At 34.8% G+C, this 26,859-nt stretch overlaps 2 protein-coding genes across 2 annotated transcripts in view; both read left to right on the top strand.

Moving 5' to 3' along the window:
* Positions 1 to 15,086, top strand: part of LOC115874374 (serine-rich adhesin for platelets) — a 217,560-nt gene extending 202,474 nt beyond the window's left edge. The window contains exon 3 of the mRNA XM_030889520.1: positions 7,773 to 15,086. Within this exon, the coding sequence (XP_030745380.1) occupies positions 7,773 to 15,067 (7,295 nt within the window). The 3' untranslated portion in view covers positions 15,068 to 15,086. The remainder of the gene's footprint in view (positions 1 to 7,772) is intronic.
* The window catches only part of LOC115874373, a 33,019-nt gene continuing 21,245 nt past the window's right edge, over positions 15,086 to 26,859 (top strand). Inside the window, exons 1-5 of the mRNA XM_030889518.1 lie at positions 15,086 to 16,393; positions 16,529 to 16,740; positions 16,796 to 17,002; positions 17,062 to 18,742; positions 20,673 to 24,945. Of these exons, the coding sequence (XP_030745378.1) occupies positions 15,649 to 16,393; positions 16,529 to 16,740; positions 16,796 to 17,002; positions 17,062 to 18,742; positions 20,673 to 24,945 (7,118 nt within the window). The 5' untranslated portion in view covers positions 15,086 to 15,648. The remainder of the gene's footprint in view (positions 16,394 to 16,528; positions 16,741 to 16,795; positions 17,003 to 17,061; positions 18,743 to 20,672; positions 24,946 to 26,859) is intronic.

The following is a 26,859-nucleotide window of genomic DNA, read 5'->3' as shown; positions in this document are numbered from 1 at the left end:
AATGATGAGTACTCTCATTGTACTAAATGATGATGTTCTTAGTCCCACGTTTATGAAAAAAAATCTTATAAATAATAAAAATGTTGGAATTGTGTTCCATCTAAGGAAATAATAATTTATAGTATGAAAACGGTGTAAGTATTAAATAAATCCCTGTGATACAAAAGAATTCGAATAACATTAGAACATGATTCCTACAATATAAACCTAATATAAGATAAAAATGTTTTTCTTTAATGAAAAAGAAACATTAATGATATATTTAATTAAAAAAAAACTTAAGATACTATAAATTTACTTTAGGACAACAAAATGCATAGATCGTAACTACTCTGATTCAGAAGAATCATTGCTGACAGAACCTTCCAAATTTATAGTATCCAAATCACAGGTAGATGAAATATCCTCACATATACGATATTTCTGTACATCATTTTCTAATATGTTACTTTTTCGCGTTGTTACTGTTCTTTTTGTTGGTATGAGGGGTTCGGATGTTAATAGTTACCTCTTTAATAGACCATATCCATATATTATTTTTTCGTTTTCTTTGGTATGAGGTTTTATAATAAATTGAAAGATGGAAACATTTTTTATGCCACATTTCGCTCCAACATAGTGAGCTCAGGCACAAGTGGTTATAAAATTGGACTGGAAGGTTCATCAATATCTAATAAAGAACACATTTTTTGAAATATAAATAATTTTGAGTTCTTGTCCTTATGATTAAGCCAAGTATTAACCAGATCGGCATTGCTTATCAATTTTACTCCATCTGAAAAGTATTAAAAAATAAAGTCCGTCGCAAGCGGACGCAGGTGAACTATACAAAAATTAAAAGTGTATGAATATGGCAACAAAAATATTCAATAAATACGATATGTTTTGATATGTTTTTTTTAATGACTTTTTGAAGTTTGAAAACGTAAAATTTTTATACCCATTTAAGAATCATCTTAAAAAATAAATAAAAACTAAACAATAACGAACTTGTTTAGAAATAAATTTAAAGTACATACCTTGTTTAACAATATCCATAGTGGCTTTCAATTAAGTACATACCGTTTAACTCCATATACAGAACTACTATGAATGTTATTCTTTTTACTAATATAAGATAATGATCGCAAAATTTATTTTTAGTGAAAATATTTGCTAACAAAAAACGCTGTTTATGAAAAATAATATACAGGATGGTTGAACATTGCTATAAGTATAAAATTACATATTCAGATATTAGTAAATTTTAACTTTTTTTTCGATTTATGTCCATGGGACGAAGCACTGTGCGGCCCACTAAAGGGTATTTAACCCAAAAAGTTGGCCAATATTCTAATATCTAAATTCAAGATATCAACCAACCGATACCAGGAATTATTTGTATAAACATGAATGTAAATACATTCACCTACCCTCAAATGAGGGTGGGTGGTAGGGGTCAATGACCCGCCGTGTTACACTCCGCGCCAGTCACAAATTGTTCTTCAAATAGACGGTTTGTGTATCGCTGTGCTTTTAGAAAATTTACTTAATAATAATTATCTTAGTTTTTCTTACTAATCGCGATCTTTTATTGATCTTATATTCGTATTGAGGGGTTGAAGAAAGATTTGTTTAGAATTACTCTTTAGTATGACTGTTATTTTGTAGTTAGAACAATATTAATCTGCTAGTTCAATAATAGACATATTATTTAATTTATAACAGAATGTTTATGTAAACTTTCAGTATGTAATCGAACCTTATCAAGTACCGTATGATCGAAAAAAAAACGGCGTCCAGTTGGCTTGGAAATGAACATCGTTGACATTCCCCATATAATCTATACTAATATATAAAATCCTTAAGTGACTGACATACTGATTAATCACGATCCTGCTCAAACCACTCAACGTAAGAAGCTCAATTTTGGCATAAAGGTTGATTCTAGGGTGCAGAGATTCGATAAGAAGGGATTTTTCGAAATTCTAGTTCCAAGAGGGTGAAACCACCCCTCAAATATTACAATATTTTTTTTTTAAAAAACGGTCAAGTTTCCGAAAAAACGCTTAAACACGTATATTTTATTTTGTATTTTTACATATTTTAAGATTTTTTAAAAATGTATACAGGGTGTTTCGAAAAATCTGGTCATTGATTAATCACGATCCTGCTTAAAGCGCTTGACGCATAAAGCTGATTTTTGGAAAACAGATTGACTTTAGGGTGTATAAGAGGTTCGATAAGAAGGGATTTTTCGAAACTCGAATTCTAAGGGGGTGAAACTATCCTTCAAATATTAAAATATTTTTTATTTAAAAACCGGTTAGTTTTTCGGAAAAACTCTTAAACACGTATATTTTATTTTGTTGTTTTACATATTTTAAGATTTTTTATAAATTTATACAGGGTGTTTCATAAAATATGACCACTGAGTAATCACGATTCTGCTTAAACTGCTTGACGTAAAAAGCTTATTTTTGGCAGACGGATTTTTCGAAAGTCAAATTCCAACGAGATGAAACTACCCCTCAAATATTACCAAGTTATATAATAATATCGCCATATTGTTTTTTCTCATGCTGACATAAATGTGAGAAAATTTTATCCAGTTTTTAATGGAAATTCTTGCTTTGCTTTATCATCACCATTACAAATGATTAATTCGACGCGAACGAAGTCGCTGGTACACGCTAGTTTTACATATAAAATGACAGCGATCTTCATTTCATAGCCATCGCTTACGCCGTTTTTATTCGATCATACGGTATATCAATCTGGCTGGTTTTGTAGCTTAAGTATTCCTTTAGAAGGCCTTGAGGCCTTTTTTTAATCGAATAAAAATGTAGTGTTTTTCACTTTCAACACCCTGTATCTTAGAAACAATGCATTTCTGGACCTATGTTTATGGGAACTTTTCTCCATAAAATAACCTGAGGAATCACTCGAGTATTGACATGTTATTGAGGGACACCCTGAATAAACTTATGTATTTATATTATATACAGTACATCTGTCCGTTCTATAGGTACGGGGTATCCGTGAGAGGGAAAACGATATTCTCTCGATGTTTTTCGTAAAAAATTAGACGACGCGTCTCATCAATAAAAATTCGACAAATTTGCAAGTAGCCAATAAAATGAGTGGGCGGAGCAATTTGCGGTGACGTACTCGTCAACTCGACGAATAAAATATATTGTTGTTAATTTAAATGTTTTTTATCCGCATTCCTTTCATAGACACAGATCCAGCAGACGTACTGTAATTCAATCTTAATCTTCAATAAAAAAATCATCATCGTCCATAAAAAAAACGCTCGGTATGTATTAAAATTTGAAGCAATTTTTTTATTTTCTCATGTTTTAAAAAGCGGAAGAATGCAAAAAAAATACAAATATTATTGGCCAGGTTTTGAGGTAAAATACCCCATAGTTCGGCCGTCTCGACAGAAAACATGAAGTAGATGGAAGGGGGACGTTGCGATGCCGACGACACGACGCGATGGCGACGGCGACGTTATGAGTAGTGTGAATATTAGAGACGAGCAACAAATCGCAAACTGCGATTCAATCGCAGCGACTTTAAGATCGCAATCGCAACCTGCAATTGGCTCTCATAGGAAACCGCGACTGCGATTTCTTCTATTTGCGAGTTTCAATTTAGATATATTATTATAGTAGTGATTTTGCTGCGATTTGCGATTTTGCTGCGATTGTGATTTTGTAAACTAGGACCGTGATGAACTTCTGCCTGCGAAATTGAATTTTTAGGAGCTGCGATTTGCGATTTTGTTGCGAATGTAATTTCGTCGTCCATTGAAGCATTTTATAGTAAACTGCGATTGATTTTTTTCTCTAATTTTATTTATTTATAGAGAAGGTATTATTTTCTAGGGCCAAGATCATAATATACCGGGTGTTTCTCAAGGGTGGTTCGGCCCTATAACTTTTTTATTTTTTCTCATATAAGAAAACGAGATTTGGTATGTTAGGATATAACATAAAGATTGATTGATATTGCAGTTTAAAAAAAAACTTAAAAACTCAACAACTGATTTGTATTAACTTTTTTAACTGTTAAGCTATAGGTACATACACAGATAATACTTATATACCTAGTACAATATTTAAATATTAAAATCGCAATCGCAGGTTACAGTCGCAGCGATTGAAAAATCACAATCGCAGTTTCAATTGTGATTGGAGAATGGCAGTTTTGCTCATCTCTAGTGAATATGTTCATTGTTGGCAATTTAAGAATATTTACCATGGTGACCGGCGGCGGCGGCAAGCAGGCGGCTCGACGTGACGGTGGCGGTACGTTATAGTGAGAATCGCGCCTTAACTGAATTTTTTGAAATATCGAATGTAGTCTGTAAAGAAATGTAAATAAAAGCTCATCTTCGACAACTAAAGATTCTTATTTTGGTTGTTTTGTACGGATATATAAATTTTGTGTAAATAAAATGTAAATAGGCGTAATGTACTGTATTAATATTGAGCCATATTTTTTCATATTAACAAACAGCAAATGCATGCTTATCTGAAGTCCTAATGCCATTATGATTAAAGAGTTTTATAATCAAGTGTGTTTTTCCATTTTGATTTTTAAACAAACTGTATAGTAGCTATATTTTTTAATCCGTTTTTTATATTTATTATATATTTTTTATTAATATAATATATGATTAAACACAACCAACTTGATAATAAAAACTTTTTGATCAAATGTATATGAAACTTTTAGTCATTAGTCATGAAGCATATACCGGGTGCGTGTCAAAAGTGGCTCACTCCTATTAACTTTCTTATTTTTTCAGATAAAAAACAAGATTTGGTATGCTAGTATATGACATAAATTAGTATTGATTGACGTATACAATTTTTTCAGTCGCTTCCTGTTTTACCGGAAATGACTACAACTTTTGATGACTTTAATGACTTTACTTTCTTCGATGAAAATGACACTTTTAATAGAATGACATATATCATATCTCAACTTTTGACATTTTCGAATATGGTTTATTTGGAATTGCAACATGCGATTCATAACGACAATTTGTCCCGAAATACCAAGTGTGTTGTACCAAATTATTCGTAAAAAATGTTTTTTTCCAAATATATGCTAATGAGCCACCCTCGTTCCATTTAACCGGCCAGGACAAGACACTAACATTAGACGATCAAATATATTTTTCCAAGGCTCCTTGATTAAAAATTAGTGTTTTTAACACAGCCATGGCACTCTAGACTGAAATTTAAAATACAATTTTGTTTTAAGCCAAAATGTCGAAAGTTGACATATTATATATCACTCTATTCAGAGTGTTATTTTCTATCGAATAAAGTAAAAAAAATACCGAAGGTGTAATTTAAAAATCAAAAGTTGTAGTCAATTCCGGTGAAAGAGGAAGTGACCGTAAACAATTGAATATGTCAGTCAATCCTAATTTATGTCATATACTAACATACCAAATCTCGTTTTGTAACTGAAAAATAAAAAAAAGTTATAGGGGTGAGCCACTTTTGAGACGCACCCGATATAGGTACTTCTCGAACAACTGGTTGTAATGTTGCATTTTATGTTTTCGAGATCAACTAAAAATGTCTGGACCAGTGTTTTTCAATCTGTGGGTTTTCCCTAGAGAGGTCACGAAGCCTTACTCGGAGGGTCCCCGGCTGAAAGAAAAGGTCGAGGTTCTTACACAACAAAAACACAATTTTAGTGAGAAGGATGTGCTTGTTTATTTTTCAAAAGTTTATCAAATTGTGGTGCTATTTTTGAAACGTTAATAATCAAATCGTTTTCTAATTCCAGTCTATTTCTCTTTTTAGTTTTAATGTCTACCATTGAAGAAAATGTCAGTTCACACAAGTATGAAGTGGCGAATGACACTAATAATTTAAGAGCTTTCCTTGCCAGCTCTGAATATTTGTGTTTTCTTTTTATCCAAAATACGTCGACACTTTGTGAATAAAATTCCATTTTAAGCATGCCATCAGCGGCTAAATCTAGAAGACATTCTTTCATTTTTATGGTGACATCAGCCAGATCTATTGATTTGTCGAAAAAAAGGGTTTAAAATCCATCTACGCCCATTGCCAGCTTCAGAGTGCAGAAGTCTAGAAAGTATGCCAAAAGTTACTCTTGCAAATTATGCAAGCTCTGTATGGAATGTGAGCTGATACTGCAAAACTTTGGTCTGTTGCATTATCTTCAATAACCTTCTGAACACATAGAAAAGATTCGAACATTTTGTTTTACAGAGAAGTTGACCACAAACGAAGTTTTGCATGAAATGCTTCTACTTTATTTTTCGCTGTTAAAATATTTTCTTCTCTTTCTTGAAGGTTCTTGTTCAAATTGTTAAGGTGGCTAAAATATCTGCCAAAAATGCTAATTTCAAGAGCCAAATAGGGTCAGAAAAACGAGACGCATATTCAGATTTTGCATCTTGTAAGAACATTAACAATTCAGCTCTCAGTTCCAGAAATCTTGTCAATTCCTTTCCTTTGGATAGCCACCTGACCTCTGTGTGATAAAGGAGATTTTGATGAAGCGAGCCCAAATCTTCACAAATGATTTTGTATAGCCGGGTTTGCAAATCTTTACCTTTGTTACAATTCACAATTTTTATTACCTCCTTGAGCACGTCATTTAAATCAGAAGGTATACTACATTAGCAGCTAGAGCCTGTCGATGAAGAAAATAGTGTGTCCAGGATATGTTTGGCATTATCGATTTTAACTTTGCAATAAGTCCGCTCTTTTTGCCAGTCATAGCTTTAGCGCCATCGCTACAAATAGTGAAACATTTTTTCCAATCAATGTCGTAGTCGCGAGTACTTTCTAAAAACATATCGTATAAACACTAGCCAGTAGTGTTTGCAGGAAATGCTTTGCAAAAAAAAATCTTCTCTGATCTTCTTATTTGCTTCAAAGCGCACAAATACTATAAACTGTGCACAGTCAGAAACATCTGTAGATTCGTCAAACTGCAAAGCAAAATATTCGACGTCGCAGTTTGGCCCGCGTAAATAAATATACCAAAATAGGAAAACATAATTACCTAACTATATAGTCATTTCATTAAATTATTCTTTTGACTTTCTATGACACAGGGGGTCGCCAGAATATTTCAACCTGTAAAGGGGTCGCGAAATCAAAAAGATTGAAAAACACTGGTCTAGACTAACTGAATGTATTCAACTAGCAATTATTATTTTGATTTACTTCGACTTAAGTATCTGTATATAATAATCCTAGAGCCAGATACCCCTTTAACGCAACGGTGCATTAATATACGAATATACACTTATCCTTAGTCAGTGCTAACATATATTTTTACTCGATTTTTTTTCTATAATTCTATTATAGAAAGTATAATGAGTATTAATATAATATGTAAGTAGTATTAATACATAATTTTTAAAACCGAGATTAATTTCAGAAATTGTCAATAGTTATTTAGTTTACATTTTTATTCATACGTTTTCTTTTAATTAAATTAAAAGAGAACGTATTATACATAAACTTTAGAACAACTAAAATCTTGGACAAAACTAACTTACATTATGCCACTGAACATCGCCTTTATTAACCAAATGCTATATAATAGATACATAACATAAGAAAAGGTGAATATAGATACTTATTTGTTATTATTTCATTAAAATATCAGTTACAGCATGCAATTGTTGTTAGTTATTTATAAATATGACATATGTGTATAGAAAACATCTCCATTTCATTCTTTTGTATTATAAACTAATTATTTCTTCCTCTATCTCGTAGATGTGACAACAGTCCTCCTAGTGGACGCCCATGGCAAAAATTCCTTGGGCCGATTTCTCAGCGTCCGTCCTGACGTTGGACTGATAACATCTACTGCGCGGACGTTCATTCAAGACGGCGTGACTACCGAATATGCCACACAAGTACTGGGTACCACCCTCGATAATGGACGACTCTACGCCCACTTACTGACAAAAACGTCACGCGTTTTGTACGACAACGATTTACAGACTAAAGGATACGAGCAACAACCTCTCAAAAATGACTGGAAGCTTGACCAGAACGCAAACAAGAATTTCGTACGCAATACCGACTTTATTTCACCCGATCCTGCCCAAGCGGTTTACGTATTTCCTACATCCTTACCATTTGTTCATGAAAGTTCCACAAAACCCCAACCCAAACTATTCGTGGATCAGGAGATACTCAAAGAAGCTCAATCAAACAACGCTCGAGTCATATATGACCAACAAAAATATGTTGTACGTCCGGAAAATCATATCGTAAAAATTAACGCTCAAAACGACTTCACAAAGGAGAACATAATACATCACAAAGATAATCCAATCGATTTAGGAATTAAGGCTACCAAAGTACGTGCTTGGGATAATCTTCCCACATTCACTGTTAGAAATGAATTTTCACCTTCAGGCCTTTCTTTTATCGATCTTCCAGATTTCGATTCAAATACGGAAAGATCTAAGCTTACAAGTCCAGCCGATAGAAAAGCCAAACTCTTATTTAAAGCCGGTTTGCTTAAACCGAACACTGTTCAAATGGAAACAGTTACTTATACTGGCTTTGCTGATTTTACTACGACAGTTGCAAACACAGTTATTGTTTTTACACCTCACACATCTGATGCTGCCAAAAACACGGCTCTAGTAACTAAAATCGCTGTTGAGCCTACAATTCGACCAACTGCAGTTCATAGATTTCCATTCCCAACAAGAAGAGCTACCATTAAAACTCCAAAGGAAAAAAGCGGAGGGGAACCTGAAAGTACGGAACCTACCGTACCCACAACTTCCCAACAGAACCCTACCTTTATAACAACCGAAAGTAAACCAACAACAACACAAAAAAATATGGTAAAACTTGAGGAGTTGTTTACTCCTTCAGGTCTTAATAAACTGACTATTAATAAGGAAGACAGAAATGGTAAGATTAATAGCCCAGATGAACCGCTCGACTTAGCTGCTAAAATGTCGGTACTTGCCAATGAACAAAAGCAAGAAGGAATAACACCTCCAGCCGATACAACTATTTATTCTGAAAATATTCTACAGCCGTCAGAAACCCAGCCCGTTATGCTATCAACTCCTAGTGCGGAAGATATTGCTAAGATTTTAGCATCCCTACAAGCCCAAGCAAAAATGGCAACTGAACCACTAAATAGCAAATCTGAAACACTATTATTGGAGAAAAATAAATCAGAAGTAGTCCCGAAAATCAGTACTGGGGCTACAACTATCTTCTTTGAAGACGATTTTTCATTTGAACCAACTACAACTCAATCAACAACTACAACACCGTCTGAAACTGTAGAGAAAAAAGAAACAACTACAACTGAACAACCTTTAATACAAACAACATCAGAAAAAGGTACTACTACGACTGAAAAATACGATGAAATTACTACAACAGAAAGGGAACCTACAACCACACCGGAAATCACTGAAAATGAAATCGACACAAACAAAGCACATTTGGATTGTCACGATAACTCTAAAATAGTTCCAACGACTGTTTATAAAACATTAACATATCTAACAACTTTCTATATTCCATTAGAAGATAGCACAAGTACTTCTATTAAATCTAATGTAGTAGTATCTAGTGATATATCATTACAAACAGTATCATGTCATGAAAATTCCATACAAGCAAATGATGTGGTAGAAACAACGACAGATGCAGCTGCTGAAGTAACCGAACCAATTGAACTAACAACAGAAGATAAACTAACTACCACTACACAAGATGAAGAGGAATCCGATACCACAACATCTATTGGAACAACAACTCCTCAAGAAATCACAACTGAAACACGTCATGTTACTGAATCAGAACCAGAAACAACTGAAGCTACAACGGATGAAGGAGATGAAGTTGAACTTATTTTCAAGACATTATATACTACTTATACTTACTTAACAACTTACTTCCAAGATTCTACAAGTTCGGTTGCCAGTAGAATTGTGGTTACAACTAATGTTATTACCTCGACACTAGATCCTGGCAACGATGCAACCGATCCTGCTATGGATGCCTTATTGGAAAATTCTGATACGTCTGCATATAAATCAAAGACTGTAACTTTTGACGATTTAGCCGATATACAACCCTCGGCAGTAGGTGTAATTTCTTCTACTCAACAACCTATAAACACCGATTATTTGGATACTGTCAATGACCATGATGAATCTAAAATTGCTACTCCAATTTTAGATGATAAACATTTACAAACTGCCAATGGCATTAAAACTTTGTATACAACATATACCTATTTTACAACTATATTTGTCGACGGCGAAACAGAAATTTCTAGTAGAACTGAAGTATACACTAACTATGTAACTCCTAGCGCCGTAGGAGATAACCCATTAGATATTCTTGCGACCAAACTACCAAATCTCGAAGAGGACAGTGTGTCAGACACAACTACAGATAACAGCATAGAGAGTCAATTATTATTACAGAATAGATTAAAGAGTCTTAAATTTACTGGTGCTAATAATTACAGTAGCATTAATAGGCAAAAGAGCGCAAATAGTAATGAATATTCGATAGATGTTGATCAGAATGATGTTAATCCATCCAAGACACAAAATAAAGATGAATATATTACTTTAAATAGGGATAAGGAACTTGAAAATAAAAAAGAAAATGAAAATGATATTTTAGATTTAAGTGAATATGAAACGATTTCAACGATGGTTACAGATGTTCGCAGCAGCACATCTAAAGGGGATCAGAGAATAATTGAAAATTTAGAAAAACGAAATGTACTAGTAGATGATCAAGTTTTCTCCGAAAGTAATAATGATAGTGAAATTATACCATCTCCGACTTTATTGTTACAAACATCTTATACAACTTTTACATACTTTACTACAATGTACCATGGAACAACATCTAGTGATATTGCCAGCAGATTAGAAACTGTAACTAATGTAGTTACTACGACTCTAACACCAACACAAGTTTTACAAACGGAGGATGCTAGCCTTCCTGTAACTTATTATACTACATTTACGTATTGGACGACGTTCTATAAAGAAGGTCAAACTAAAGTTACTAGTCGTGAGGAAACTATCTCTAATATTGTTACTCCCGATTTCAAATCTACTGAAGCACCAGAAGCTATTATCCCATTAACCACTTCCACAATAGAGCAAACAATTAGCCCTACTGCCACGTTGGATCAAACTACCAGTCAAACTGAAACTGCCAAAAGTATTATTCCTTCTTCTGTTGGTGAAGATGAATTAACGACTTTCTTTACTACTTATACTTATTACACTACTTCTTATATCGGCGATGAAACTATTTTGAATAGCAGGTTAGAAACTGTAACAAATGTCTTAAATAATACCGAAGATACTCATGAAAATCAAATAGGGAGCGATAAAGGAGCGGATAAAAACTCAGAAGTAAAATCAACTGGGCTGTTGTCCACTATTGTTAATACTATTGAAAATAATGGTACTACTACGGTGATGTCAACTGATGTTTTTGGTACATTCATAGACGGAGTTTATGCTAAAGTATTAGAAAGTACATCGTCTATTCTTTTAAAAAATATTACGCCCAGTGCTACTGTAGACGTAAATATAAAACCTACCGGTATTGTTAGTATTAATCAAGGAAAAATAGTAGATGCTGACGGTGTTAGTACTTTATTTTATACTACTCAAGCTGTAGGTAAATACATTGATGATCTTTATGCTCAGGTCATTGAAAGTACAAGTTCATTAACAGTAAATGAAGAAAGAAAGGCAGCTTTACCGACTGATTTACCAACAGCACACCGTACTGGTTTAGTGAGACGTATTGAAGGAAGCATCATTCAAAATCAAACCACTACGTTATATGAAAGTAAGGTTCTTGGTACTATAATAGACGGGCGATACGCACAAGTCATTGAAAGTACTTCAAGCTTCATATTACCTACAGCTAGTGCCAGCATAAACGAAATCGTTCCTACCCCTACGAAAATTTTAGGTAATGACGCTACTGCTATTGCTATTGCTCCAACTCCAGTAGTACTTGAAGGATCATTAAGCGACTCTGTATCAAAAACTGATGAGAACAGCACTGAAGAGACTGGCGAAGACGAAGAGGATGATGATAAAGGAAAATCGAAGGGCAGACTGGGTTTTCAACCAAAAAAAAATACTTTTACTCCCGCTATTCGTCCATTTGCGCCTCGTCAACGACCACCTTTTGCTCCGCGACGTAACAAGTCCGGAACTACTACTGCGGCCACAATAACGCGTTCTGATTTTACTCCCACCGTTACAGCAGTACCAGCTTCAAAAACTAATCGCTTTGGCGGACGAAGAAGTTCATCTGGAGCAAACCAAGCTATTCAACCGACGGCGTCAGGTGGAAGAAGGTTCTCTAGGCCAAAAACTACAACAACGAATACAGGAGGTCGTAGAAATAGCGCAAGTCAAATTAAGCCAACAGCTACAGGATTTAGAAGAACAGGAAACTCGAGAACATCATCTGTTAGTAGCAATAGATCTAGCTCATTATTTGGTGGAAATTCAAGGTTTAGAATTAGACCTACTGCAGCAGGTGGTTTAAGTCGATCACCAAGTTCCAAAATTGTAACGGAAACACCGCCAGATGGTATTGAAAACGATCTAACTACGGCCGTTACCGATAATCCCACAGATAGTTCAGGAGAAGCCAGCGATACCACTTTACCACTTCAAAGTACTACGGAACAAAGCCGACGAGGAAATAATCCTCTTTTACGTTTTAAGAGACCACCTATTGCTCGGGCCAATCCAGTATCAAGAACTACTACATCCAAATCGACAACAAAATCTGGATTTAAGGCCAACAAGGGTTCAACAACAACCGCTAAACCAAAAACTACATTTGCTAGACCTAATTCAGCACTAAACAGACCAAGGGCCGGAGGTCTGTTTCCTAGAAGAAATCTTTTTACAACTACGACTACACCGGCTCCAGAAGACGAAGCAGAAGAGGAAGGAGATGAAGATCTCGAAGAAGAGGGGGAAGATGGTGATGAGGAAGAAGATACAGATTATGAAAGTTCTCTATTAAACACACAAACTGAAACAGCTCCTACTACTCCTACTTCTAAGGGAGGCCGAGCATATAACGGTGTTCAAATAAGACCATTTAGAAAGAGGGCAAAAAGACAAGCAATTTATTCAAGATTCAGAAGGCCGACAGGAAGAACAACTGCAGCTCCGTCATCTGAGGTCCAACCGTTAGAAGAACCAACATCATCAAAACCCTCTCTTTTTAGAAATAGGTATCAAGCCAATAAATATAAAGCTGGTACAACTTCTGCTCCGCCATCGACAACTAACGCCCCTCCTCAAAGACAAAGAATATCACCTACAAAGCCTTCTTCTGGAAGAACCCAATTTACGTTAAGGGAAAAAGACACTAGTTTAAATAGAAAAACTAACTTTAAAGCAAGAAACAGCATCAGTAGAAGAACAACTACTAGTGCACCTCGAAGCAACAGCCGTTTGAGAAGTGGATTCTTAACGGAATCGTCTGTTAATAGAAAAACTACTGCGAGCAGTAGAAAGGGTAGCAGAACGAGAGGAAGCACACGCAGACCCAATAATCGTAGAGGATATCAAAACGATCAACAGATTGACGATAACTTCGTTATTCCAAAATTTGATGGTACAGTTACAGTGACTTATCAAATTCCAATTGAAACAACGATTTCTCTAATAAACGGTAAAGTGACCGAGTATCAAAACATAGTAAGCGCTAAACAAAGCACACAAGTCCTTAATCCAAAACAGTACTCAACATCTGTTAATCCATTTGGAAAAGAAATTAAAGTTCTGTTAAGTGAAAATACAGCAGTTGGAAATAATGGCGCTACCTTAGTTACTCAATTTGTTCTGAACGAAACACCAACTACAAGTGTCACTTTCACCCCAACGACAATTGGAGGTCGTAAAACATCATTTTCGCATGTTGTTCCCAGTACAGTATACCAAGTTGAGGAAGTTGTTAATACGATACAGCCGGCTTTAGCCGCTCAAGCTCCTCTAGCGAACATTTTATTATCACAGCTACTTTTAGGTGGTGCTTTACCTCAAAATCCATTGTTAGGTTTACCAAACAATCCTGGAGTACCTGCTGTTTCTGCCACACCAACAACTGAGTACAAAACTAGAACTAGTACTCGAGTAACTACTGTAACTAGTACGATTGAAACTATTCTTCCTCTTACTTTCAGGGGCAAGGAGATATTAACTACTATTTTTGATAGTACTTCACAAGTTATAACTGCAATAGATTACTTTACCGATACGGTAGTAGTTACACCAACCTTACCAGTCTTTGGACAAGCACCGCAGCTAAACACGCTTATATTACCACTTCTTCAACAACAACTTCAACAGCAACAGCAAGCCAATCAACTACTGCAGAATCAAGCTTTGTTGTCACAAACACCTGCCGGTGTATTTAACTTAAATGAAGCACAACAGGTGTTAATAGAAGATGCAAATCAGGACCTAGATTTGCCTGTAGAAGAAGAGGAGCCTCTTCAAAATGAAGCTGTTGAAGTTACCAGTCGTGCACCTAAAAGAAGTAAAAAAAATAAAAATAAATCGTCACCGTCACGGGTAAAACCACCGAAAGAAACTAGTGTAATAACATTGTACGTGTCAGGTCGAACGCCGGGAGATTTTACCACTGTTTTATCGACAGTTACTGTTGGAGAAGAAAATAGACGAAAAAGAGAAACATCTTATATTCCCGTACGACCTTCTAAAAGTTTTGATGATAAACTTATTAGTACCGTAGAGCCTTTTGATCAATTTGTTCAACCAGCTACCAAAGAAGTTAATATAGAAGAATCAGATGCAACAACGAAAGAAACAGAAAGCTTAGAAAGCATAATTGGCGATGTTCCTAAACATTTTAGAACTAAAACCCCAAGTCATTTACTTCACAAAGCTTCCAAAGCTACCAAAAAATATACCTTGAAGTATGTTAAAGCGTCAGATAATAAAGACTTCAAAAAAGTTAAGTCTGACGGTGATTTTTTAGCGTAAGTGACCTTAGCAGTATCACTGCCCCTGATGATGCCAAGGTCGAAACGTTCACATTGAAACCTAGGGGCCTTTTAAGTGTGCAAGAGGAAGTTAACAATACTAACAAAAATTATTACGTTTCGAATAAATTTGGCAATAATATTATAATTAATACAACTAATGATGATGTAAATATAGTTAAGAATAGAAGAAAAAGAAATTTAAATGTAGAAATCCAAAATAATAATAGTAAAAAGGGTAACAATAAGAGAAGAAGAGTTGTTAAGAAACTCATTAGAAAAAAACCTGTATTATTAAATGATGAACTGACTCATAAACAAAACAATACTACACAAACAAAAGGTTTAAAGAAAAGGCGACGAAAAGTTAAAATAAAAAAGAAAAAACGACTTTTAGTGCCTAAAGAGGAGATACAACAGAGTACAAATTATTTAAACGGCTTAGAGGAACACGGTCAACAAGCTACCAAACCTAGAAGAAAAATTGTTATAACGCGTAAACGAATACTACCAAATAAAAGCAAATTACTTAATATACCATCGGTAGAAATAAGTCCAACGGCAGAATTATTAAATACACAAATGGTAATGCAGAATACTTATTTAGATGTGCAGATCGATAAAAATATAAATAATATTCAGATAAACGAATCTCGTCCGGGAAAAGACATATTATCATATGAAAAACATAATGACAATAATGAACAAGGTACGATTGATGATATTGAAGAATATGACGAAGACGATGAGAACGAAGACGAGGAAACTGAGGAAGAGGATGAATTTGAAAATGAGGAATTTGATAATGAAGACGTTGAAGATAATGAAGAAGATGTTAGCGATGACGAACACACAAATGAATATAGCGAAAATGAAGAAAACATAGAAAATTCTGAACATGTCGATGAAAAAAATAACGACAATAGTAGAGTAAACGATAACGAGGAATCAACTCCATCATTCCAGTCTCTTCCGGAATATGAGCCCTTTTTCCCAGAATTTTCACAATCTATTCACGCTCCCATCCTTCCTTTTAAAACGACCGTTTTATCTACTGTCGAGTACCTAACTAAAACGGTAAATGCTACAATATTGCGTACTTACACTTTTGTTGTAACCCGTGTGGCAGGCGACCAGGAGACCGTCACTTCGACTACAGAAGTACGACCACAAATAAAAACTACGACAGTTACTGAATCCGCCACCAGTTTTACTACTCTAACATTACTAGATTTGGACAATATGGACAAAGTTACTGATGTACAGCCAACTTCTCTTCCCAATCTGGAATATAATCCTTCTTCCTTATCGGTATCTAACTCCGAAGGTGAGTGCTTCTCTCTTTGTATATCGACAGTTTTTTTTGTATCATGTAGATCAATAGTTGTATTTTTGTAAATACCAGTTCTCAGATAAAACTATATTTTTAAATTTATTTTATTAACATTTAATACTTTCTTAGAATTAAATGCAAATCCAAAAGAAGAAGCAAGGAATTTAGCTACAAGAGTTATGTCCAACGGGGTCGAAGTAATTGTAGCTGGAGACAAAACAACTTATCCAGGAGATAAGGAGTTTAAACGTGTACAATCCGGTATTCAAAAGCCAGTTACGTTAAAACCTAGTACTTTATCTGATCATATGATGTTAACGTTACCTCAAGAAACTTACATTGTAAGTTACAAGTTTGAAATTAATATAAATTTTAAAAGCCTGTTTTATTTTTCAGACAGAAAAACCGATGAATGAATTAGATCCAAATCAATTTGTAGTCAAGACATGTCTTACAACTTTTACCTATTTAACCACCTATCTTGAAAAAGGTACTACGACAGTATCTAGTCATGAACAGGTTATTTCTAATGTAGCTACAGAGGAAAGAATGAACACTGGAAAAATACTTCCAACTCCGGCAGTAGGAATAACTTTAACTCAGGTATTCAATAAATATGTAAGTTAAAACGTTAATTCTATTTCAATATTTTAAATTTGCAGTATCCGAACTTGTCTGTAGGCGTTTTTCACACTACATATACCTATCTTAACACGATTCTTGATGGGGAACAACCACTAGTAATATCATCGCAGCATGTTGTATCTAACACCGTAACTGCTCCCGATGACTATCTTTCATTATTAAGGCCTTCACAAACTACCAAACCTGTTAAAGATACAAATACGTACTTTAGTACTATCAACTTAGAAAAAACCTTATATGAAGATGGCAAAGAAAGTGTAATTAGCACTAAAGAAGTTGTAACACAAGTGGTTATTACGGAGAGTATACCTCCTAGAGATAGACCTGTTATGACGTCGTATATAGCGTTGGATAGTATGAAACATCTCGAGAATAGATTAGTAGAGCCTACAAAAACCAACGAAGAAACTACTGACGTAACCAAAACATATTTCGTTACTTATACATATTACAATACCGTTTTGGAGAATGGGACACCTACAATATATACGAATATTTCTACAGAGAGTGACGTAGTTACAGAAAAAGTTCCATTGCTTACCAAAAAAGCCACTAATACAAAAGTAACAGATGAAAAAGATGATAAAAGTTCCCAAAGTATACTACAAACTGATGCTAAATTTAATATTTTAGCGACGAAAGTTTATTATACAACTTTTACGTATTTAACGACATTATTGAAGGAAAAAGATCCGAAATCAACTATTATTAATTCTAGCACAAAAATTGAAGAAAATATAGTAACAGAAACTTTGAATCCAAGCTTGTTTAATTCTGATTATATTTCTTCTTTAGCAAATGACATTAACAAAAGCTCTGATACTATTAAGAGGGTTGGAACGTTACTCAACGGTCAAGTTATCGATATAACTTTAGTGCCAAACCCGCATTATATAGAGATCAAACCAACTCAGGTTCTACCTATAGAGAAAACAAGTTTACCGTCACTAGAGGCCAGTATCGAAACAACAACAAATGCTGTATTAGAAGGGACTTTCAGTAATTCTAAACCTAATATTATAACAGGTTCTACTATTGTATTTATAGACGATGATCCTTTTGCTAATTTGCTACCAACTCCAAGTTTAAGTAGTACTTCAACATGGAGTACAGGAGCAAGCAGTTCATCGCAGATAGTAAAGGAAACGAAAGTGGATGTAGTAACAAGTAAAGTAAAACGCCCTGGACATAAAACTAAAAATAAAAATAAAGTGAATCCCTCTAAAGCAACCGCAGCAAATATCCAATTCAGTAGTGTTAATAAAAATACGAATAAGAAGACTGATAAGAATGATAAAAATAAAAAACAAACACCTGGGAAAACACCAGGCACGAAACAACCAGCGACGCCTCCGCAAGATTTACTCGGATTAGGTTCAATTAACATTCCAAATACATTGGAAGCTTTAACGCCTGTACTGAGCGCTATGGCGGGATATATAAACCAAAATTTAAAGAGTACAAGACGAAATGATGTGAATACTACGATAACTCAAGGAAAAAATCCTCTGGGTCCTCAAGTAATCGAGGCTTTACCGCAGAATCAACAAGAAATAAAACATCCCGGCCAGGACGGACCAAATCGTTCTCCTGTGTATATTCCAGTTGGTGGTGCTGTAGGGGATGATTTTGAAATTGCTGAAAGTCAAAACATTGCTACATTTGAATGGAATGATTCAGTAAGGCCTGAGACGTTAAGTAAGTAATTTTACTTTTTGAGTAATTAAATGATGCACTTTTATATCACATTAGGGGAAAAACCTAATAGGTTAATCCCTAAATGGGAACTATCATTTATATAAATATTGATTAAATTGATTTTGATATATTTAAACCTAATTCAAAACATTTAAGAAAAAAATATACTATCTGAATTATATTTTATGTGTACAGAGTGTCCCATTTTCGGGGGTTTCTCGTTTATGAGTAGAGATACAAAGTTACGGTTTTCACATCACTATGTTATTTTTTTATGAAACTAAAGATGATACACACAGATTCTCCATTTTACTTCAGATTCTACACACAGATCTTAGTTCCTGTAATAGAGGGCGAATTTGAAAATTTTGCATTTTTCGACTCGCCTCGTATCTCGGATCCCATAACTTATCGAAAAGGTCAAAATTGAGTTTCGTATAGTTTTTCACGTAGACTCCAGTGGTATAATTAGTTTTTCGCTGAGAGCTGTCATTTTTGAAATATGACTCAAACAAACGAAAATTTTTATTTTTTTTATTTTGTCTTATTACGAGTTTTCTAGAAATATATTAAACTCTATTTTTATTTTCATAAAAATGAGAAGACCAAAAATTCAACCTAGTTAAAAAGAGTATTATTTTTTTTTATTTAATTTAACCAGATAATTTTGCATTCGTTTTTTCTTAATAAACTGCACCGAAAATGAAGCACCGAAATGAGCAGATTTTAGGTAATCATTTTTTTCAGAGTTATTGATATTTGTGATGTGCTTGTGCAATAATTTACCTTAATTTTAATTTACATTAATTCTTTTTTTTATTTATTGTGTTTTTAATTTTATTGTTTTTATAATTCAAATTATTTTTATTAATTTTTATTTTAATTTTTTAATAATTTTTTTTGCAAAGAAACTACCTATTTGGAACCGGCCGCATATATATTAGAAAGTTAAATAATGCATTTTTTACCGTGTCTATACGGACTCAGTTTTCAGCTTTTCGATAAGTTATAAGATATCCGAGATATGGAGGTGATCGAAAAATGCAATATTTTCAATTCCTCCTTGTATTTCAGTAACTAAGACGGCTAGGACAAATCTGTGTATAGCATCTTTAGTTTCATAAAAAAAATAGCACAGTGATGTGAAAACCGCATCTTTGTTGCTCTACTAAACCCTAAACCCTGCAAAACACACGAAAATGGGACACCCTGTACACATGTACACATATTTTTTCTCTATAATAATTGTGTCAAATTTGAGAATTTCATATAATTATGTCAAGTTTGAGAATTGCATAGAGAGTTCTGATCAATGATTAAAGAATACAAGGACTAATAACACCCGAGACCAAATTGTTACCATACCTCCAAACAGTGCCGTGGCACATATTTTTCTTAACACAACTGCTTGAAGAGATATTTATATTTTTGATAAATGTTTTGACTATGTCTATGGTGTATGCGGTGGTATTATACTAATTAACTACGAAAAATACGTATTAAAATGTCAACAAAACGTACAAAACTAGTAGCGACGTATAGCACATATCAAGTACATATAATATCAGAAAAATAATTATCGAATTCAATAAAAAACGCTAAAAAGGTGGAGTAGACTGTCTATTTACCTATGATACGTAACTCCTGGCTCTTTCTTATCGCTGTGGCTTTTATACTTGAAAGCTGAACAACTAATCGCCATTATAATAAAGTTTATACAAAATTCACTACAAACAAACTATTAAAAATGACTATAATTATCGCTGATGACCAGTTGATGACTTATTCGTTACCTCCAAAAAAATGGCGTCTAACATCACAAGTTCTGCTGCAGCCCGTATATGGGCACTACTTGTCCTTGTATTCTTTAGCCATTGGTTCTGATCAAAATCTGTCTGACATATGAAACTTAAATTTATTTTCTTTCCAGGTAAGTTAAAACATGAAGCACCTTTGTTAAATGACGGTATTCCTATTAGTCCAGGAGATATCATTACAGCAAATTCCGACGTTATAGTGGGCAAACCTGGACGAGTTGGTCCACGCCTTCCGTCGACCATTCCTATCCATAACGAAGAAAACAATATTCCCCTCGGAATGAAACCTCCTCCTCTGCCACAAAAAAATTCCTGGAACTCTCAAAATAACTTATTAAAACATAGACCTCAAGGCTCCTTAATAAAAGATAATATAGCGAGTCAAGCAAATATAGTACATGTGCCGAACAAAGAGACTCCGCCTTTCCAAAAACAATCTTTAGAAAAATTCAAAGGTGATAAAAGGAAACATATACCGTTAGATTCTTTCAATAGAGGTCAAATTCTCTCCCATCAGTCAAATAATTACCAATCGGGTAACCGTTACAAGCAAAATCAGCAAGCATTTTCCGAGAGCCAACGTGTTCAAGATTTCTTTATATCGGGAGGAAAAAACACTAGAAATAATTTTGCAGGGGGGAGCCATGCAGTATATGCTGCACAATATAGCGGCGAAACGCCACCTCCATATCTAGCAAATCAAAATGCAGCATCTTATGTTCCACCAGAGAAGATTCCTACACCTAGTTTGCAAGAAACTATATATAAAAATTACCACATAGACACTCAAAATCAAAACTCTTATCCTCCAATATATGCCGCACAACAAAAACCAGTTATTATATCATCTATTCCGCTGGTACTACCCGAGGTAATCGAACGAAGTACCGGACAACCCCTTTTGGTACAACTACAACCATCTCAAGTAGCTTTTGTAAATATCCCTTTCAATCGAACGACAGCATTAATTTATGGTGGATCAACGGAGATACATCCCAACGGACAGTATTTTGATGACCCTAGTCCATATCCAGAGCCGGAGTTTTCTGGCATCGAAAATTTTAAAAATGGTGTTCCACAATTAGCCTCTATTTATCACAATACTCCACCATTCGATGGAATCAGCCAAAAACAAGTATCTGGTGTTATAAAAGTCGGCGCATCAAATGATCACATTGTCAAGCAGGAACCTGACACCAGTGAAAATCAAAAAGTGCACGTAAACATAATTCCGACAAAACCTAAAGAAGTTTTACTTCACCACGTTGGAAACGCAAACATAGATGTTCAGCCTCCTCCATTATCTTTTGGACTTACAAAGCAACATGGTGACTTAAATGCTCATATTATAAATCACGGAACTGCAACTGTACCAGTACCGTCCGTTCCTATTGTAATTCGTAATAAAACTAATATAAATTACAATCAAGAATATCTAGATCCAAACTATTTCCCAGAACAAAAACCACAAGAGAAACCAAATCTGTTTAATGCAGAAAATAACTTTGAAAATGTAGCATTGACAGGTGAACAATTGCCTCCAGCAATCAAGCCTAATGCTCATCCCGTTAACAACGTTCAAGTACACCCTCCGTCAACGTACTATCCGAAAATACAATCATTTCCAAAAGAACCCTCGACAGATATGGTACCTCCTGTATACCATAAAACAAAACCAATATTACAACAGAAACCAAACAGACCAAATAAAGTGAAATATTCCCAGCCACCTAAACGCATCTTGCCACGACCACGACCTAGACCGAACACGCAAATTTCAGAATTTATAACACCTCCTGCTAATAAGCATCTATTGCCAAATAAACAATTTGACAATAGATATGTACCTGGAAAGAGTCCATTACCAATACCTCTCGGTCCAGTTACTACAGCAGTTTTTAATAACAACATAGGATCGGCAAATAATTTCAATCCTCCCTCAGTTCAAAATTACTCACCACAACAAAGTAACAAACACGAAGGAAATCCGGTAAATTTGAATAAATACCATACTGAAAATATTTACAAGGAAATAATGGAAAACGAGAATGGCGATGTCGATTCTTCGGATGATCATCTAGAAGATGATTCTCCAAATGAATACGGTGAGGTGGTTCAAGAATCAAATCCTCGGCCGTTGAAACCAGGAGAAATTCCTATCGAGCTATTAAGGAAAAAAGAATCAAGTAGTACCACGGAAAAATCTAACGATTTTGTAAGGTTCCCAGACTCTAAACAAAATAATTCAATTGTTAGATTTCCGTATGATCATAATCAGTTTTCTCAGTTCGATCTTAGCAATACAAATATTAAACAAACTGAAAATTCATATGAAAATCCTAAAATTCAATTTGACGTGCCAAAAATACACGAACATAAACCCATACAACCACCAGAAGAAGCGTCCTATTATAATATAATCAATAGACCATTCAATACCAAAATTCCGCAATATGTAACATCAACAACCGCAACTATTCCATTCGGCGAATTCGAGAATAATCAGCAAACTGAAGAAAACTCGTTAGTTATTAATAATATTCCAACCATTTCCAGAGTTGAATCCACTACAAAAACTACTCCTGTTAAGCAAAAGATCCAGACATCCTCCCAAAAACCGGTTTTAATTTTCATCGATGAAAATGGATCAACAAAGGATGGATTCTTTAATAGGAGACCCACGGAAAGCAGTAGGCCAAAAGTAACGTCTTTGCCAATAGATACTCACACTCCTAATTCGCCTATAGTTGTAACAGTCCCGATTTTCAGCAATGATAAACCGTATTCTCAAACAGAACGACCGTTTGATAGTTCTAAATACTCAGGGAACCAACCAACTAATGAGGTGAATATTATGACTCCAGCTGAGGATTCTATTGAAATTAAATTGTCAACAACCGAAAGGACTATCGTGTCTAATATAACTATACCAACAGTTGATAAACTATCTGAAATGCCAATAGCTGGATTAAATAGTGGCGAGACGTTGGCAATTGACCTAGCAAATTTAACTCAAGAAATAAATAATATGGAAATATTACAGCCACCTCCACCAATAGAAGATATATTATTAAATATACCAAGTCCAGTTATGAAACCACCCAGGATTAACGTTAATTCTCCAGGGCATGATATAGTGCGTGTTCCAAATATACATCAATATAATCCTGACGTCGATGTAGGTGTAAGCACTTTAAAACCACTAGTACCAGCTCCAGTAGAAGAAATGCTTCCACCCCCTCCTGGGCAAATACCGGTTCGTTCAGAGATCTCTATACCAACGACGGAAGTGGTACTGGGAATGTCTCCGCCCCCTTTGATAACAACTCGCAATCCTATAAATAACGTTATTTCTGTGCATCATGGCACTTCTATAAAACAACCTACTATTACCACCGTTACCACGCAAAAATACGATCGGCCTACAAGACCTAGAATACCAGGGTATCGTAGACCAGGTCATAGAAGAACAACGACGGCAACTACTCCGTTCAGTAGCCCATCGACCACACACAGAATAACTACTTATAAGGGACACTTTAAAAGACCTACTGGTATTCTACAGCCTGTAAAAATACCTTCCGGGCAAAATAAATTTAATAAAAATTTTACTGAAAAAAATACTCTACCTGAAGATAACTTAAATGCAGCGTCAAATGGTGCTGGTAATATAATTACACCTACACCAACTATTAAATCCAAACCATCACTGGACGTTATTATAGGGCATCCAAACATGGGCGATGTAGAAAAGCAATCCGTCAAACAAAAAACTAAACACGTCGTGGAAAAAGTAACTAGTGATTTGCCTGAAAAGACTAGTACAACTCAACCTACTCCCGAGTTGATAACTGTTCCGCAAGATCTAAATGATATCATAACAAAACCAGTCCACCACGCAGGCAATGAAGTAAAAATAGTTGACGGTGACAGTGTATCCAAAAAGCACCAACCAAGTCAGGTGAAAGAATCGCGGCCTACCATTGTTCCTACCCGATACATTACCCATACCAAGACTCATACTGTCACAATAACAAAGACAACCGTAGTAAAGACACTTGGTGGTCCGCCAAGTACGCTGACCATACTGGTAACAAAAACTGAAAAGAGTTACATTATAGATACTGTGACGGAGATTCATACTTTGGTAAAACCGACTAGCATAGTGGAAACTGTCACTACTACCATACAAAGAGATCACTCTCTATATTCACCCGAAGTATATCAGAGCAAGTATCCAAAGATACACATGAGACCTGGTTTGAAACCGATTAACAACAAACCAGACGTCGTGACACAGATAAGTAGTAGCTTCGATGATAAAGGGGACAATGAAAATGAGGATTCTTTAGAAGACTTTATTATAAAAGATGCAGATGATATTGGGTAAGCATTGATTTGTTATTTTGTTTTATACGTATATGTTACGGCTAAAGCGTTCCCTTGGCTAGTTTATAGCTTTTTTGAAAAGCATATTTATCAAATCTATCTAAATATCTCATTTATTTTGATAAAAATAAAATTTCAACTAAAATAGCTACAAATGTTTGTTCAATTATATATTTCCAGCTAGTTTACAACCAATACAAAATTTATCACAAAGTATGAACCATTATACAAAAAATGAATCGTTTTTTTTTGGCTAGTTTACATAATCATATTTTATACATTTGTGACTGACAGTGGCTAAATATACAGTAATTTTCCAGAAATGAACAAGCCACAAAAGGATAGATATTATTTTCTTGCGTTGGATTGTATAAATAGTTTGATAGATAGTATACAAACCAACCAATATTCCTATCTATTTTAGATAAATCATAATATTCAATCCTAATAATAAGACATTCAGATATTAATAATTTCTCATAAAGCTATAAATTATCCAGTTTAAGGGTAAATACCGGGTGCGTCTTAAAAGTGGCTCACCCCTATAACTTTTTTATTTTATCAGTTAAAAAAACGAGATTTGGTATGTTAGTATATGACATAAATTAGGATTGATTTACGTATTCAATTGTTTTTGGTCACTTCCTGTTTCACCGAAAATGACTACAACTTTTGATTTTGAAATGGTACCATCGGTATTTTTTTACTTTATTCGATAGAAAATGGCATTCTGAATAGAATGACATGTCATATGTAAACTTTTGACATTCTCGCTTATTAAAAAATCGTATTTTAAATTTCAATCTAAAGTGCCATGGCTATGTTAGAAACATTAATTCTTAATCGAGGAGCCTTGGAAAAATAGATTTGATCGTCTAATGTTTTAGTGTCTCGTCCTGGCCGGTTAAAAGATGGCCAATTCGTATTTTTAATCATAACTCAATTTTTTCAAATGGAACGAGGGTGGCTCATTAGTATATTTGGAAAAAGCATTTTTTTACGAATGATTTGATACCACACACTTGGTATTTCGAGTCAAATTTTCGTTATGAACCGTAAGTTATAATTTCAAATAAGCCGTATGCGAAAATGTCAAAAGCTGACATATGATATGTCATTCTATTCAGAGTGTTATTTTCTATCGAATAAAGTAAAAAAAAATATGTGTGTGAAAACATTTGAACACGTCCTTCATCCTAATTTTTGTCGTTTTACTATCATACCAAATCTCGTTTTTTACCCCTAACCAAACCAAACAGAAAAAATAAAAAGTTATAGGGGTGAGCCACTTTTGAGACGCACCCGGTATATACTTTTTCATTATAGAATATTTTATGCTATTTATGATTATGTCCTCTACACAGTCCTTTTGAGCCTCATAGTGTATCCAACAGTTTTTGCGTCCATGAACTCTAGATTTCTACTAAAATGTAGAATGAGTGGGAGGGGGGTTAATCACTGCGAACCTAAAAGATCTATTGTGTTCCCCTTTCTTGAATTATAACTCATCATCATACAGTCTATAACTCATCATACATGGGGATTTGCCTGTTGTAGGGGGGGGGGCAAGGTATTTCCCATCCTCTTCTGACAACAGATGTTCTTCCTCTGAGGAACAGATGTTCTACCTCCTACGGGGATACACGCTTCCACGGTGGGGGTTTGGCTCTCCGTGCCCTTCACAGTCGAGGAACTTGTCTCCGGCTGAGGTACCATTTATACACAGTGCACCCAGGCCGAGTATATGAAACGGTAGCTTGTGTAGCCTGTTGGTCTAGAGATAGGCTCCCGACCCTTACTAGATGAGGTGGTAGCTTGTGTGCCACTTGTGGAGGCTGGTCTCGCGTAAGTATCGGCTGTCTTTCCTGTAGTTCCCTTTGGGGTTGGTCCCTTGGAACTTGCACCGTTAAT

The sequence above is a fragment of the Sitophilus oryzae genome, unplaced genomic scaffold, assembly GCF_002938485.1.
Source record: "Sitophilus oryzae breed Bouriz unplaced genomic scaffold, Soryzae_2.0 scaffold_1274_pilon_pilon, whole genome shotgun sequence".
Lineage (NCBI taxonomy): Eukaryota > Metazoa > Arthropoda > Insecta > Coleoptera > Curculionidae > Sitophilus > Sitophilus oryzae.
The sequence above is the reverse complement of the archived record's forward strand: the minus strand, read 5'-3'. Positions and strand labels throughout refer to the sequence as shown.